At 37.0% G+C, this 13,464-nt stretch overlaps 1 protein-coding gene across 1 annotated transcript in view; it reads right to left on the bottom strand.

Annotated features, from left to right (window-relative positions):
- IQCM (IQ motif containing M) overlaps positions 1-13,464 on the bottom strand; it is a 473,119-nt gene that overhangs the window by 263,595 nt on the left and 196,060 nt on the right. The window contains exon 12 of the mRNA XM_075543525.1: positions 10,974-11,172. Coding sequence (XP_075399640.1) covers positions 10,974-11,172 — 199 coding nt within the window. The remainder of the gene's footprint in view (positions 1-10,973; positions 11,173-13,464) is intronic.

The following is a 13,464-nucleotide window of genomic DNA, read 5'->3' as shown; positions in this document are numbered from 1 at the left end:
GGCCTCCTCCATTTCATCCCTGACCTGATTTCTTAGATTATGGATGTATTTATTGTTATTTGGTAGGGTGACTAGTTATACACAGTAATTGATATATTCTCCCTGAAGTTTCAGAGAACTACAGACATGAACTGTTTTCGCATTAGATATGTAACCTTCACATATATTAGAGATTTTAATGGTAGATTATCTCATAGAAATTTCATGGGTTTATGTCTAAATTTCTATAATATACTGCATGACAAAAAGTGTCCTATTGGATTGGAATATTGTTAAATAATGGAAAATTCTTCCTTATGCTGTGTACTCTGAGAACACAGTATTTTAAGAATTTTTTTGTATAGATATAACTTCTAATTACAGTGGTAGTTAGATCTTATGTCAACTTGAATTTGTATGAAAGTGTAGAGGTGGAAGCAAGCATGTCAGTCAGGTAACAACTTTATGCCTCATCAGGGGTTTTCTTACAAGGGAGAAACTAGAAACTTCTCTCTCTCTGCCCCTTCACTTTCCTGCATGCTGAGTCTCTGCCTGCTTTCCATTCAGAGCAAAGGGCCACAGGGTTTCTTAGCGCCCTGCTATGCTCCAGTAACCTTGGTTCCACATGATTTTCCACTCACCAGCTTGTGACCTTCTTACATCCTGCTCCACTTTGCTGCATCATCATTTTGCAGCTCTGTAAATCTCCAGGAGGGGCTGGCAAGCATCAGACCAATGGGCTTACTTGGGATTGGGTTGGGGAGCTTTCTTGATATAAAATTACTTCTGAATATAAAGCCCTTTCTTATTCTTATTTGGGTATCACTAGATTTGTTTCTCTAGACAACCTGACCTAACGCAACTACTTTTCACTAGGTTTTCTTTTTTTCTGATTAGTTTCCAAGAGCTATTTGAATATTTAAAATCCAACCCATTTAAATGATTTTGCTTCATAAGTTTATCTTTTTACTTTGTCTACATTTTTCTATATACACATTTTCTACATTTTCCTACTAGAGATTTAAGACAATTCAAGTACTGAAAGTCCATCTATTTCCGTTTTTTTTTCTATTCTAAGTGACCAGTTCTATTTAATTTAATTTAATTTAATTCTACGTTTAAAAACTTCTGGATCATTCATTTATGCATCTATTGATTATTTTGTGTTTTCTCATATATATTTTTTCAGGGTCTTGACATGTCGAAGAAATAATAACTTCAACTATTTTCATTAATTTGTGCTTAGAAATATATTTAAGGTTATAAAATTTACTCTGAGTCAGAATCCCTTGGATATGATTTGCATTCTATTTTTAGCAAAAGAAAAAAATTAAACTTAAAATCTGTAAATTATTTTTCTAAGGTCTAAGAGCTAGCAAGTCCCAGGATTGTTTTTGAAGATACAGTTCCTAAACTTTATTTATAATTTACATTCCTCGTAATTCAAATAAATTTGTCATTTTTCACCCAATTTTTCTTTTTAGTTTATTGGCAGGTGTATTATATTTTGTTATACTTATGATGTCCTTTATTCGACAACATAAACATTTATATACAGAAATCTCAAGAATAGATTTAGTTCACTGAACATTAATGACACAAGACCCGAGGAGCTAGGCGATGTCATAAAGACCATCCTACATGAAGGAAGTGAAAAGTCATTAAAAAGTCAAGAAAGGAAGAAAAGATCAAAGCAGATGTCAGAAGAGACTTTGACATTGCTCTTGAGCATGGAGCAGTTAAAATAAATGGAAGCACTGATGGGGCAAAAGAGATGAACAGAAAATTCCAAAGTGCAACTCCAGAAAGCAAAGTATTATCATGAAATGTGCAAAAACGTAGAACTAGAAGAACCAACGAGGAAGAGCAGGATAAAAGTATCTCAAGCTGAAAGAAATGAAGAAAAACCTTAAGCCTTAATTTGAAACATTGAAAGAGCTTATGCGCAAACTGTTGAACAAAGCAGAAAGCATCAAACAAATATATAATGAATACACAGTCACTAAATCAAAAAGAACTTTTTAACATTCAAACATTTCTAGAGGTAGCATATGATGAAGAAGCGTAGGTGCTGATGTACCATATTGCCCCGCTTGGTAAAGTGGAAGGGCAGTGAAAAAGAGGAAGACCGTGACGAGATGGATTGACATAGCAGCTGCAAGAATGAGCTCAGACAGAACAAATGTCAGGACTGGGTGGTGTATCATTCTGCTATCAACAGGCTCAAAGTGAGTCAGAACCCACTTGAAAGGCCTAACAATCAGAATATGTCAAATGGCAACCAATATCCTCTCTGTCATTGAAAAATCATACTAACCAGGCTGGACACTAAATCCAATATACTTATGGAACCTATGATCCAATAAAAATACATTTTTGTTGTTCTTAGATGCCATCAAGTCAGGCATCTAATAGCACTAGCAACAAAGAACAAAATGCTGCATGGGGTCTGGCCACCCTCCCAATTGTTCCTATGTCTGTCCCTTGATTCATCACTCTGTCCATCCATCTCCTTGGGGGTCTTCTCCTTCACTGCCCCTGCACTTTACTACTCATGATGTCCTTCTGCAGGAGTTGCTTTCTCCTGAAAATACATCCAAAGAATATTAAATGAAGTCTTGCCATCCTTGCCTCTAAGGAGCACTCTGTCCTTACTTCTTCCCACAGAAATAAATTAATGTAGTTCTCCAAGTATCTAGGAGCTAACACCTTTATGTAATAGAATTGCTTTGTACCAGATCAACTGTATTATAGATTTTGTTTTTGTTTCTGTCATATATGTTGAGATAAGAGAAAATATTTTCTTAAATTTTCAAAGGATTCTATAATATCCAAGAATATTGCGATAGTAACCTTAAAGCTTACTTTTCTAGAATTGCTAATTTTAAAAAAATTAAACACATAGCTAATCAGAGACAGTCTCAAACATTTTCCCTTATTGCTAACATCAACTATTAAATTGTCCTGGGAAATAGAAACTGGGTATATTCACTGAGGACAACTATAAAAATTAGAATTATAAATTTTCAGACAAAAATAATAACTGTCAAAATCATAAAAAACATTGCATTGAGAAAACTATTTTGCAGTTTTATGTCTTTAAAAATAGAACTTTATTATTCCAAAATATATGCAAAGAAAGAGCATGGATTTTTCTTTACAGAAAAGAACCTTTTGAATAGTGGAAAGAAAGAATGCTGATAGTTAAATATGGGGATCCCTGTGGTCTCCTGATACATAACTTGTATAAAGATCCAATGCTTCTTCATTATTTCCAAGTAAATTCAAAGTGAGAGCATTTCACAGGAATTTTGAGTCCCTTGAGATTCTTAAAGCAATATTTTAGCAGACACTGTCCAAGGCAGCAAGCTCTGAAGACAAACAATAAGATTATAAAACATTTCCAGTGGAGGGAATAGTACTAATAATCATCCAATGTTTTGCCGCACAATTTATAGATCAGAAAGTGTACCAAAAATTCCCATAAGAGTAACCCTTCACATGGGTAAGGGGCATACTGTTCATTGCATTTGTAAGACTTTCCTGTTAGCAGTTTGAAAGTAGCTGAAACAACTCTCTAATCATAACAACAGATTATCTTTCTAATATAAAAAAGCCCATGCTAAGAGTAAAATTTTTTAAGTAATTTCTTTTTATTTGAATAGAAATCAATAATCTATATTGGTCCTTATCCTTTAAAAGTGCCTTTGTTCTTTCAATCTCAAATTTTACTTTCACATAGAAATTCAACATTTTCTTAAATCTCTTCAATCCGTGCTCATCTTGGGCCCAGTCGTGCTCTCTGGGCTTTCTAGATGAATTCCCAGAGCAGTTGGAAGACTCTATGCCTCACTCCATCAGCAGGGAATGTTATCATCAAATGTGTGTGTGCATTCTTAGCAAGCTCAGGGAAACTCCTCAATTACATACTTTGGAACAATTCATCCACTCAAATGAGATTCATTGCTGCGACCATCAGCCAAGAATGTCCTAGATGTTTATACATATAAACAAGACAGAGACAGGTTTCTGTCCTCATTGCATTTGTAATCTAATTAACTGAAATAAATAATATACAAATAAATGAACAAGAAAATTAGCACAAAATAGTAAATATATAAAGTATAGCCTTTCTATTATATATCAAAACAATGTGATGTTTTGGATATAAAATTGAAATGTTTCTCCCAGTTTTGTTCCATAAATTATTAGTGCCCAGTGACAACCATGTAAAGAGATCACAGGCTAGAGAATTGGCACAAGAACAACCAAATGAGTAGAAAGATTGGCTCTGCCTGATGGCTCAGGAAAAGTGCCTTCATTCATATGTTTCAAGGATTAATTAGAGTTTCTCAGTTGATAAGGGCGCAAGAGTACACTCTGAGGGAAGAGCTGGCAAACAAAAGAAAAGGCAATTGAAGGACTTGCTGTTTGCTAAAGAACAATGTACATATAAGGACGTGCTGTGGGTTAAAACTGAACAGAGGGACAAAATCAAAGTGTTGGATTTCAGAGAGCTCATATTTTATCATTTATGCATTGTAAGCATATCAAAAATATAAGAAATAGAATAAGGTGACGAGAGCTGCATTTTTAAAAGATGGCATATTTTTTCAATGGTATGAGGAGGATAGATTAGCCGTGATTACCCTAGAAGCAAGGAGACCAAACAGAAGGCTGCTGCAATTCTTGATGTTAAAGTTGGAAGTCTGGCAAGGTCAGAATGGAAGAATGCCTATTTTTCACGTTTAATGTATCCATATAAATAATATACATGTAGCCACAATACATATAGCATGCATAGAAAACCAAAGTACAAAAGATTTGTGTGGTTTGCAACACACATATCTATATGCAAATAACATATAACATGTGTATCATTTGCATAACCCCATGGTAATCTAAGAAATGATGCAGAGATGTATGCAACAGTATTTGTCACCAATTAAGTATGACAATGAACATGTGGAGGACTCTGAAAGAACTCGTGGCAAACTTTTTAAACAGGGGCCAGTTTACTATCCCTCAGACCCATTGGAGGGCTGTACTATAGTTTAAAAAAAAAACAAAACTTTGAACAAATTCCTATGCACACTGCACATATCTTATTTTGAAGTAAAAAGCAAATGGAGCAAAAACACCCGGTGGGCCAGCTAAATGTCCTCCGCGGACCGCATGTGGCCCGCGGGCCGTAGTTTGAGGACCCCAGAGGACAGGTGGTGCTGGAGTAGAATGGCAGAATGGCCTGGTGGGGTGAGACAACCTAGACGTTGATTTACCATAAAATTCACAAGTTACCAATTTAAGATCTTAGATTCTCCATTCATTTCATCCCTGATCCAGTTTCTGAGATTATGGATGTACTTAATAATCCCATCGGTCTGGGCTCTGACTTTGTATCGGGAAACGTTAGGCCCCAGTTAAAGTAGGTCAAGAGGTGGATGTGATACGTACCTTGGAGTCAGAAAGATGTAGATTTAAATAATAGCTATGTCTCCCTTTGCTGTGTGATTGAGAAAAGGTTTCCGTTTTTGGAGTTTTCTTCAACTTATAAATATCTCTATTTACAAATAGGCCTCTCATCTACGTCACAGGATTATTTGAGGACTACGTGCGATAGTACATGGAGTGTAGACCTTAGCCCCAGGGTTTAGCAGGCATCGTTATAGTTAATCAGCAGTGCTACATAGGCATATCATTAAGAATTCACTGTTCTGTTAGGACTTCCCCTACCTTCTGAGTGCTTCAAAAATGAGTCTCTTTAGATAGGGTCAAACGAGTGAGCATAAGTTCATTTAGCTGCAAAAGGTTTTTGAAACCCATGCATAGTTCTTCAAGAGATACATTATTCTATGAAATTTTGGATACTGCTTTGTTATTCATAGAACACTCTCCCTAAAAATTTTATTTACTGCAATGCCCATGACCTTTTATTATACCAACTTGTTTCAGGGTTATAATCACCCAAAAATGTGACATTTTCTCCACCCACTCCGCCTTTCCCTGAAAATGTGGGCTTTCGTTAAATACGATCTTGGGAGTCAGAACAGCATTTCAATTATTTCAATCTTAAAGGAGCCTAGAACTCCTAAGGAGGCTACAGCAAGTAATAATGAAAACACAAGAAGGACAATAGGGTTCAAGAAAGTAGGGAGCAGGAACCCCCTCAGGCAAGGCCTGGAGGCGGGGAGGATGACAAACTGACCGCCAGAGTGTTGTGGACAGCCTCAAACTTCATCCCCTGATGTCACTATGAGGGAAGAGATGACTGGTTGGGGGACATGGGGCTTCTGTCTTTTTGTTGTTGTTTATAAATTTGATTTTATGGACCAGACTAAACATACTTTTAATTAGGAATATAAAAACAGAAGCATACTGATTTCTAAAAATGAAGATAGTTACTTTTAAAAGATGAGAATTGCTAGTTAGGTAGATTTAAAAAAAACACCATTATAAAACATAAGAATTCATATAAATCACTTTGAAAGTTCTTTTTTTCTCCCTGAAACTAACCAGAAGTTTTTAAGATATTCACCATATGCATTTACAAAGTATTTTAAATTAAGCCTCATGACTTTGGGCTTATTTTTATTGATTTGGGATGCTAAAGGAACAGGAACAGTTTTGCCTTGTCCTGTAGGGTCACTAGGGACAGAATCAGCTCAGTGAAGATATACTTGGGATTTTGTTTAATGGTTATTTTAGCTCGTGGAAGCCATATTGAGAAGGACTGATTTTATATTACAACGTGGTGTCAATGCATCAAATATATTTCTGAAAAGATGTCTAAATTTATGTAGAATATAGTCAGGACCATATTTTGGCTCTTCTGACTTTAATTTTTTTCTTGATATTCAACTTGAACATATGTAAGGACAATTGGTACTCTCTTCCTCTGTAGGGCCTGGCTTTGTTCTCCATTATGATTTTGAGTTTGTCCATCATCTCTTCTTATACACTCAGTCAGCTTCAGTATTGTGTATTCCATCTGAAGATGTACACATGTATCTTCATTGTTTATGTTGTTGAAAAAGGGTATTTCCAATATATTAGTCATTGGTCTTCAGTATAAATTACATCTCACCATAACGAAAACCCACATTCTCACAAATTGACAAATAAGACACACATTGATAAATGGAGAAAAGATTGAAGTTGATCCAAAATCAATGCACACAGAAGCAATAAGTCAAGAACTCAAAGGGCATTACTGCATTCAGAAAACTGCTATAGAAGTTCTCTTTAGAGAATTAAAAAACCAAGATATCTCTTTGAGATCTAACATACTCCTAGCCCAAGCCATGGCATTTTTAATCACCTCAAGCATGTGAAAGTTGGCAATGAACAAGGAAGACCAAGGAATTAATGCTTTTGAATTGCGGTGTTAGAAAAGAATATTTGAAAGAAATCTGGATTTCCAGAATAATGTACAAGTCTGTCTATCCACCCATACGCACAATTTCTTAGCTAATAGTAGTAGAAAGCAGTACAAGCACAACCAGTTCTTTTCCTCATTGAGGCTGATTCCTCAATAATTTCTATGAACTTCCCCTTGGCTTTCCTTTTTTCCCGTGTCTCATGGCTATCGGTGGGAACACTTTCTATAAAAATGCCCCAACAGTCTTGGTCTCGCCCTCTAGCCTATGGGAAAGACAAGCTAGTAGTACAGTGGCTTAAGCACTTGGCTGCTAACACAATTCAAACCCACCAAATGGAAGTGGTCGAGGATTTGACCAAAGAAAGAGATGATATCTGCTCCCATAAAGATTTATAGCATTGGAAACCCTATAGTAGGTCGCTGTGAGGCAAAAGCAACTCAATAGCATTTGAGTCTTTCACTCTGTGGAAAATTATTCTTTAAGAAACAATATACTTATTTGTCAGGCGAGAGTTTTAAAAATACGAAGGACTCAAATCATCCATCCTTCTTACCTTACTCAGTCTATCAAGATTGCCTATGTCAGATCTTCCAATTTTTCGGGGAAACACTTATATTCCCCTTACTATTAAAGGTGACACTTAAGACAGAGTACTTATAATTTCGGAACTTCCAGTGCCTGGAATAGGGTATCATTTTTAGTAAGATAGAGGGCCAGGGAAGACGAGGAAGTCCTTCCATTGAATGGACCCAGTGGCACCCAAAACTGAGTTGTGACCTAAACACTGTGAACGTGGTGCTGAGATTAACAATCATTGATTCTGGTGCATACAGGATCACTCTGAGTCAGAGCCGATGCAACGATAACTCCCAGAAACAACACACTCTACAAGCAGTGTGAATGTCTTAGAAAGAACCAGAAAAAGACTGATATAATATCCAATAAATGCCTAAAACCAACCTTAGCGTCACCAGGAATTCTTAATGAAAAATGTTTTAAACAAGAGGGACAAGACTCCTAAGCAAAAGGAGACACAATTTTGGAGAGAAAAGTATAACACTGTCGTCCAGCTTTGTGACTTGAAATTCAGAAATCCTTCATCAAGAAATCCTTGAAATATTCTCACCTGTCTGTCCTCTTGTCTCCCAAGGAGAGTGGGGAGAAGTAAAGTTACTTATAGAGTGGACTGTCTGTGAATCTTTATTCTACGCACTTAACAGGAGAAAATTACCTCCAGTGAGTACATGAGCCATAGATTTAAAATTTAAGTTTCAAATATAAAACCGTTGCAATAAGTTAAGATCGCACATGAGCAAGATTTTTTGGAAATCAGAAAAAGGCAGGAACCATGATTTTCTCAGATTTTTAAAGATTTAATATTTGTGGGTACATGATAAAGATATGATAATAATGATATATTTGATGATGGCGATGATAAACATATCCAGGTCATCTAATTATTTTTTATCTTGATTCGTTATAAATAAGCAAGAGATGTAGTTAGTTTATTGTGCCAACCTGGCCAAAAACACATGTGGGGTTAATTAAAGGGCAGTGGGATAAATGGCTCAGTGAACCTCGCCTTTCTAGCTCTTGGGTCTCTTGCTTTCTGATGGTCGGACCAGGGTGAAGCTGCCTTAGCCAGTTACCAGCTTCAGCTGGCAAGGCTGACTTTCTGCAAGATATCCCTGAGGAGAAGCCACATGGAGCTACCCCGATGCAGCCCTGGATGCTGGAGCACCTGTGTGGAGACCCCTGCCAGCGCTGAGATGTTTACACATTCACTGACTCGGCTTTCCTCCTGCAGTTGGCGTCATTGCGTCTGTTTAGTGAGATGGAGGAGGACTTTGTGTATTGGTGTCGGACATATGGGTTAATGGTAGACTTGTGGGTTTGGGCAGCATTGGGTTCGGATGTTTTCTTGATGTGCACTTAACCTTTATATAAAACTCTCTCTTATAGATCAATTTCTATGGATTTTTTCTCTAAAGCACCCAGACTAATACAGTAAGTGTACATTCTGATTGGTATGCCACCTGCAATGGAAAGATCCTCTACAATTAGAAAAGGCCCTCCTTCAAGCCTAAACTAGAAAATGAACCTCTGCTAATAAGTTTCCCAATATTAGAAGCTCTCTTGAAATATTCTCTCACTTTATTTTGGAAAATTATGAAATTAAAAGAAATTACAATGAAAGACATGTTAGCCTATCTTCGTTTATGATGAGTTAGAAATGTAAATAGTAGCTAACCTTAAAAGGTACTTTTGGATTCATTTCCTCTCCCCTTGCCTATTACATAAATCTTAGCCTTGGTGTCAGCTACAGGCTCACCTTCCAACAGCATAAGAGAGATGTGGCGGGGGTGAGGGGGGGCAGGGAAGTTTGCACTGCAAGGCCATGTCTCCTAAGAATTGGCTTAGACAGGTGTGTCCACTATGTGCAGTTGATTTCCCAAATCCCCGATTAGCAGTAAAACTTTTAAATAAAGTTAAGGTTTTTAAAGATCTAGCCATTCAAATGCTTCCTCATTTCTCCAGGAAATGTGTATAGGTATAAGTATGCTTAGGTATATATGTGTATGTGTATATAAATATATATAGCTCATATACCTAAATACATGGGTCTTGATTAATTACATTAAAATAAGGATAATTGAGAGATCAGTCCCTAGACAAGGCAATAGTGTTTGGTAGAGGGTCAAAGAAAAAGAGGAAGGGCCTCAACAAGATGGACTGACATTGTGGCCCCAACAATGGGTTCCAACATGGAAAACATGTGAGGACGGTGAATAAGGTCGCTATGGGTCAGAACTGACTCGATGGCACCTAACAACCCAGGGAACCTGTGAGACCTGGTCATACAGTGGATCACTTCTAACTACAAGGTCAGCTATTCAAACCCACCTGTCAGCCACTCTGAGGAAGAAAGCAAGTTTAAGCTGTCTGCTCCACAATATTTAGTCTCAAAAACCTTGGTGGCAGTGGGTAAGGAGTCCCGGTTGAACAAGGCTGCCGGGAAAAAGGACATAGCACTGTGTTCATTAAAGATCGAGGCCTAGGAACCTCTATGGGACAGTTTACTCAGGGATATGATTTAGAACAATGGTTCTCAACCTATGGGTCGCGACCCCTTTGGGGGCTGAACACCTTTTCACAGGGTTCCCCCAATTCATTACAAAGATCACTCAAGAGATAGTGAATGTGTGTCTGTAATAGAATTGAAGTGCATGGAAGTATAGAAAAGTAGCTTTAATTGGGGAACAACCTGAGAGTACCTTAGAGCACTGGTCCTGGTCCTGGCTAACAGTGAGTGCCGCCACATTGCTGAGTTAAGGATAAACTCTGCTTTTGTATTTCAAAGTTTGTAGTTTGGTACAATGTGAAATTGAAAACAAAGCCAGTAATTCAAAACTTTAAAAATGTAGCTAGTACATTACTTAGAGAAATAAATTTAAAATATATATATATATATATATATATATATATATATATATATATATATATATATATATATATATATATATATATATAGTAATTATGTAAACATTTGAAATCTGCTTAATTGAATCTATGGAAGAAATTCTAACACAGTAAGACATTTTGCACATTCCTTACCTTGCTCATTATTCTTTGTAACCTTCTGCGTTCCAGCCACCCTCGAATATAGGCCTGCAAGATGATGATCATTCTAACAACTTTTTTTGTTTTCAAGAACTGGTTCTTCTCTCGGAATACTTGGAAGATTTCGATGTGTGGTCCAATTCTTTTAACTTTATTGTCGTTTTTTCCACTTTTGTTTAAAATAACTTTTGTCCTAGGAATAAAACGTAACGCTGTTTTATAAAAAGCAAAAAGGGAAACAAACGCCTGTACAAGAAGTCTTAACTTCGTTTCCATGATGGGCATTTTGAACGAGTGAAAATGATAAACACAAAGTTCAAGGGAGGACCCACCCTGAGATGCTAATAAGGATCCTCCGAGATGGAAGAGCTCACGATCAATAGTGGGTGTCGAGTTAAAAACCAATACGGAAGTGACTTTGTCAACATTTATTGATAATTACTCAAAAGAGAGAGAATCTGATGAGAAAAAAAATATTTTTTATGTGAAAGGTAGGGCAAGTTTATTCAATGTAATTCTCCTGTCCAAGAAGCTTAAAAAACCTAAACATTATTTCAAAAATGCTTGGCACTAATATCTGCTTGTGAAACACTATTCAAAAAGTAGTTTTTATTTCCAAATACCTTCCATCGATTGGAATTAAAGTGCACTGGTATGTTCATAGACACTTAGCAGAAGCTAAGAAGCATAACATAAACTCTGAAAAGGCCTATAATAGTGATGTGGATTGATAATCTGTGCAGGGAGGATAGACATGGGAGAACTCTTGTGAGCAGGCTGTCTGTAACCTTAGTAACTCTGTGTGTGATTTGTTCTGGGCACACCTGTTGCATTTTTAATATAGTGGCTAGTTTTCTCCCCCAATCTCCCTAAAGTTCAAAGTCTATTTCCCTTGAAATTGTGTGTGTATATATATATATATCCTTATGAATACCCTTGTTTCTGAATTTTTTTTAACTGCTGCAGGTTCTACTAAGAACCTCAGGTCAATTTATCCATGAAAGCCCAGTCTTATGCAAAAGGTCTCAGGACATGACCTCTCTAACCCAGGCTGCTTCTGCATGTTTATTTTTGAGTGTGTATGTGTGTGTGTTTTCTCTTGTAACACTCTGTATTAAGCTGGTTCTTAAATGGATCCTCTTTTGTTTTGTGTAAAGCTATCTCTAACACCTCCCATGAACTGAACTGTTGCCAATCTGATTTTGATTATTTGACCCAGCCAGCTAACTTCTGATGGCCCATAGAGAAGAGGTAATTCCAGCCCATTCGTTTTACATGTGTGTGTGTGTGTGTGTGTGTGTATTACTGACATCCTCTATGTTGCATGTCATCCGGACCTGACTGTAGCTTAAATTATTCAAGAAATAATTTTGTGCCCAATACAATGGAGACCAGCCCCAGACGAGGAAACTTTTATAATTGGTATTACTTGCACACTTTTTGACTCCTTGACCTTCCCATTCCTACATTGTCACCACTGAGCAACAAGATGTGCTAAAGGAGGACGGCCTGTGCTTTTTGCTACTGGTACATTTGTATCTACAACTAAAGTTGTAACACGGAGGCCGCTAGCTCTCTCTGTTCCCCAAAGGGGGAAAAGAAGCAAAATCGCTGCCATCCTATCACTTCAGACACACAGGACCCTATAGGATAGAGCAGAACTGCCCGTTTTCAGTTTCTGAAAAGATAAACTTTGACAGCTTCATCTTTTACCCGTGGTGTGTCTGATGGTTCGAACGACCGACCTTGTGGTTAGCAAGTCAGTGCGTAGCCCACAATGCCACCAAAGCTCCGTTCTCTCTGTGTCTATGTGTGTATGTGGTATTTTCTGATATCCTCTGTGTAATGGGTGTTAAACAAGTGCCGTAAAGGATAGTTTACTTAAAATATATAAATGTACCTCAAACAAGCAGGGGGATATAAAGATTTATCTGTATATTTGTTTCTTCTTTCCTATCTTTAGTTAAAACAAGCTTTATTTTGAATGGCTCAGTAAAGAGGGAAGTTGTGCCTTCTAAGATAACAGTTGATGAAGGACCTTCAATGTTTGAGATCAAAGGGGAGTGTAAATGAGTTGTTTCTTTTTCTTGTCTGGCATGCTCAGCTCTTCAAGACATCATATAGATGCAAATAATTCCGGGTTCATGTCTTGTTCTTAAATAAAAAATAAGTAGTATGAAAATAATCAAATGAATCAAGCCACTAGGTGAAGGATAGCACTCTGCGCTAACAATATGTGTAATCAATTCTTTAGGAATCGGAGTGACTGAAGGTTGATATGTAGGATACCTGCTGAGACATCAAAAATATTTACTAGCACTCTATTGATCTCCTAAATTGCCTTGAATTCGATAATGGATTCAGGTACCTAGATTTCAGTTGTGTATGTGTGCACGTGTAAGCGCCTGCGGAAATTACTTTGTTTGACAATGATAGTATGAATGAAGGAGACTACATCGAGCAAACTTGCTGACAAGAAAATATC

The sequence above is a fragment of the Tenrec ecaudatus genome, chromosome 3, assembly GCF_050624435.1.
Source record: "Tenrec ecaudatus isolate mTenEca1 chromosome 3, mTenEca1.hap1, whole genome shotgun sequence".
Taxonomy (NCBI): Eukaryota; Metazoa; Chordata; class Mammalia; order Afrosoricida; family Tenrecidae; genus Tenrec; species Tenrec ecaudatus.
This window is presented reverse-complemented; position numbering and strand designations above follow the sequence as displayed.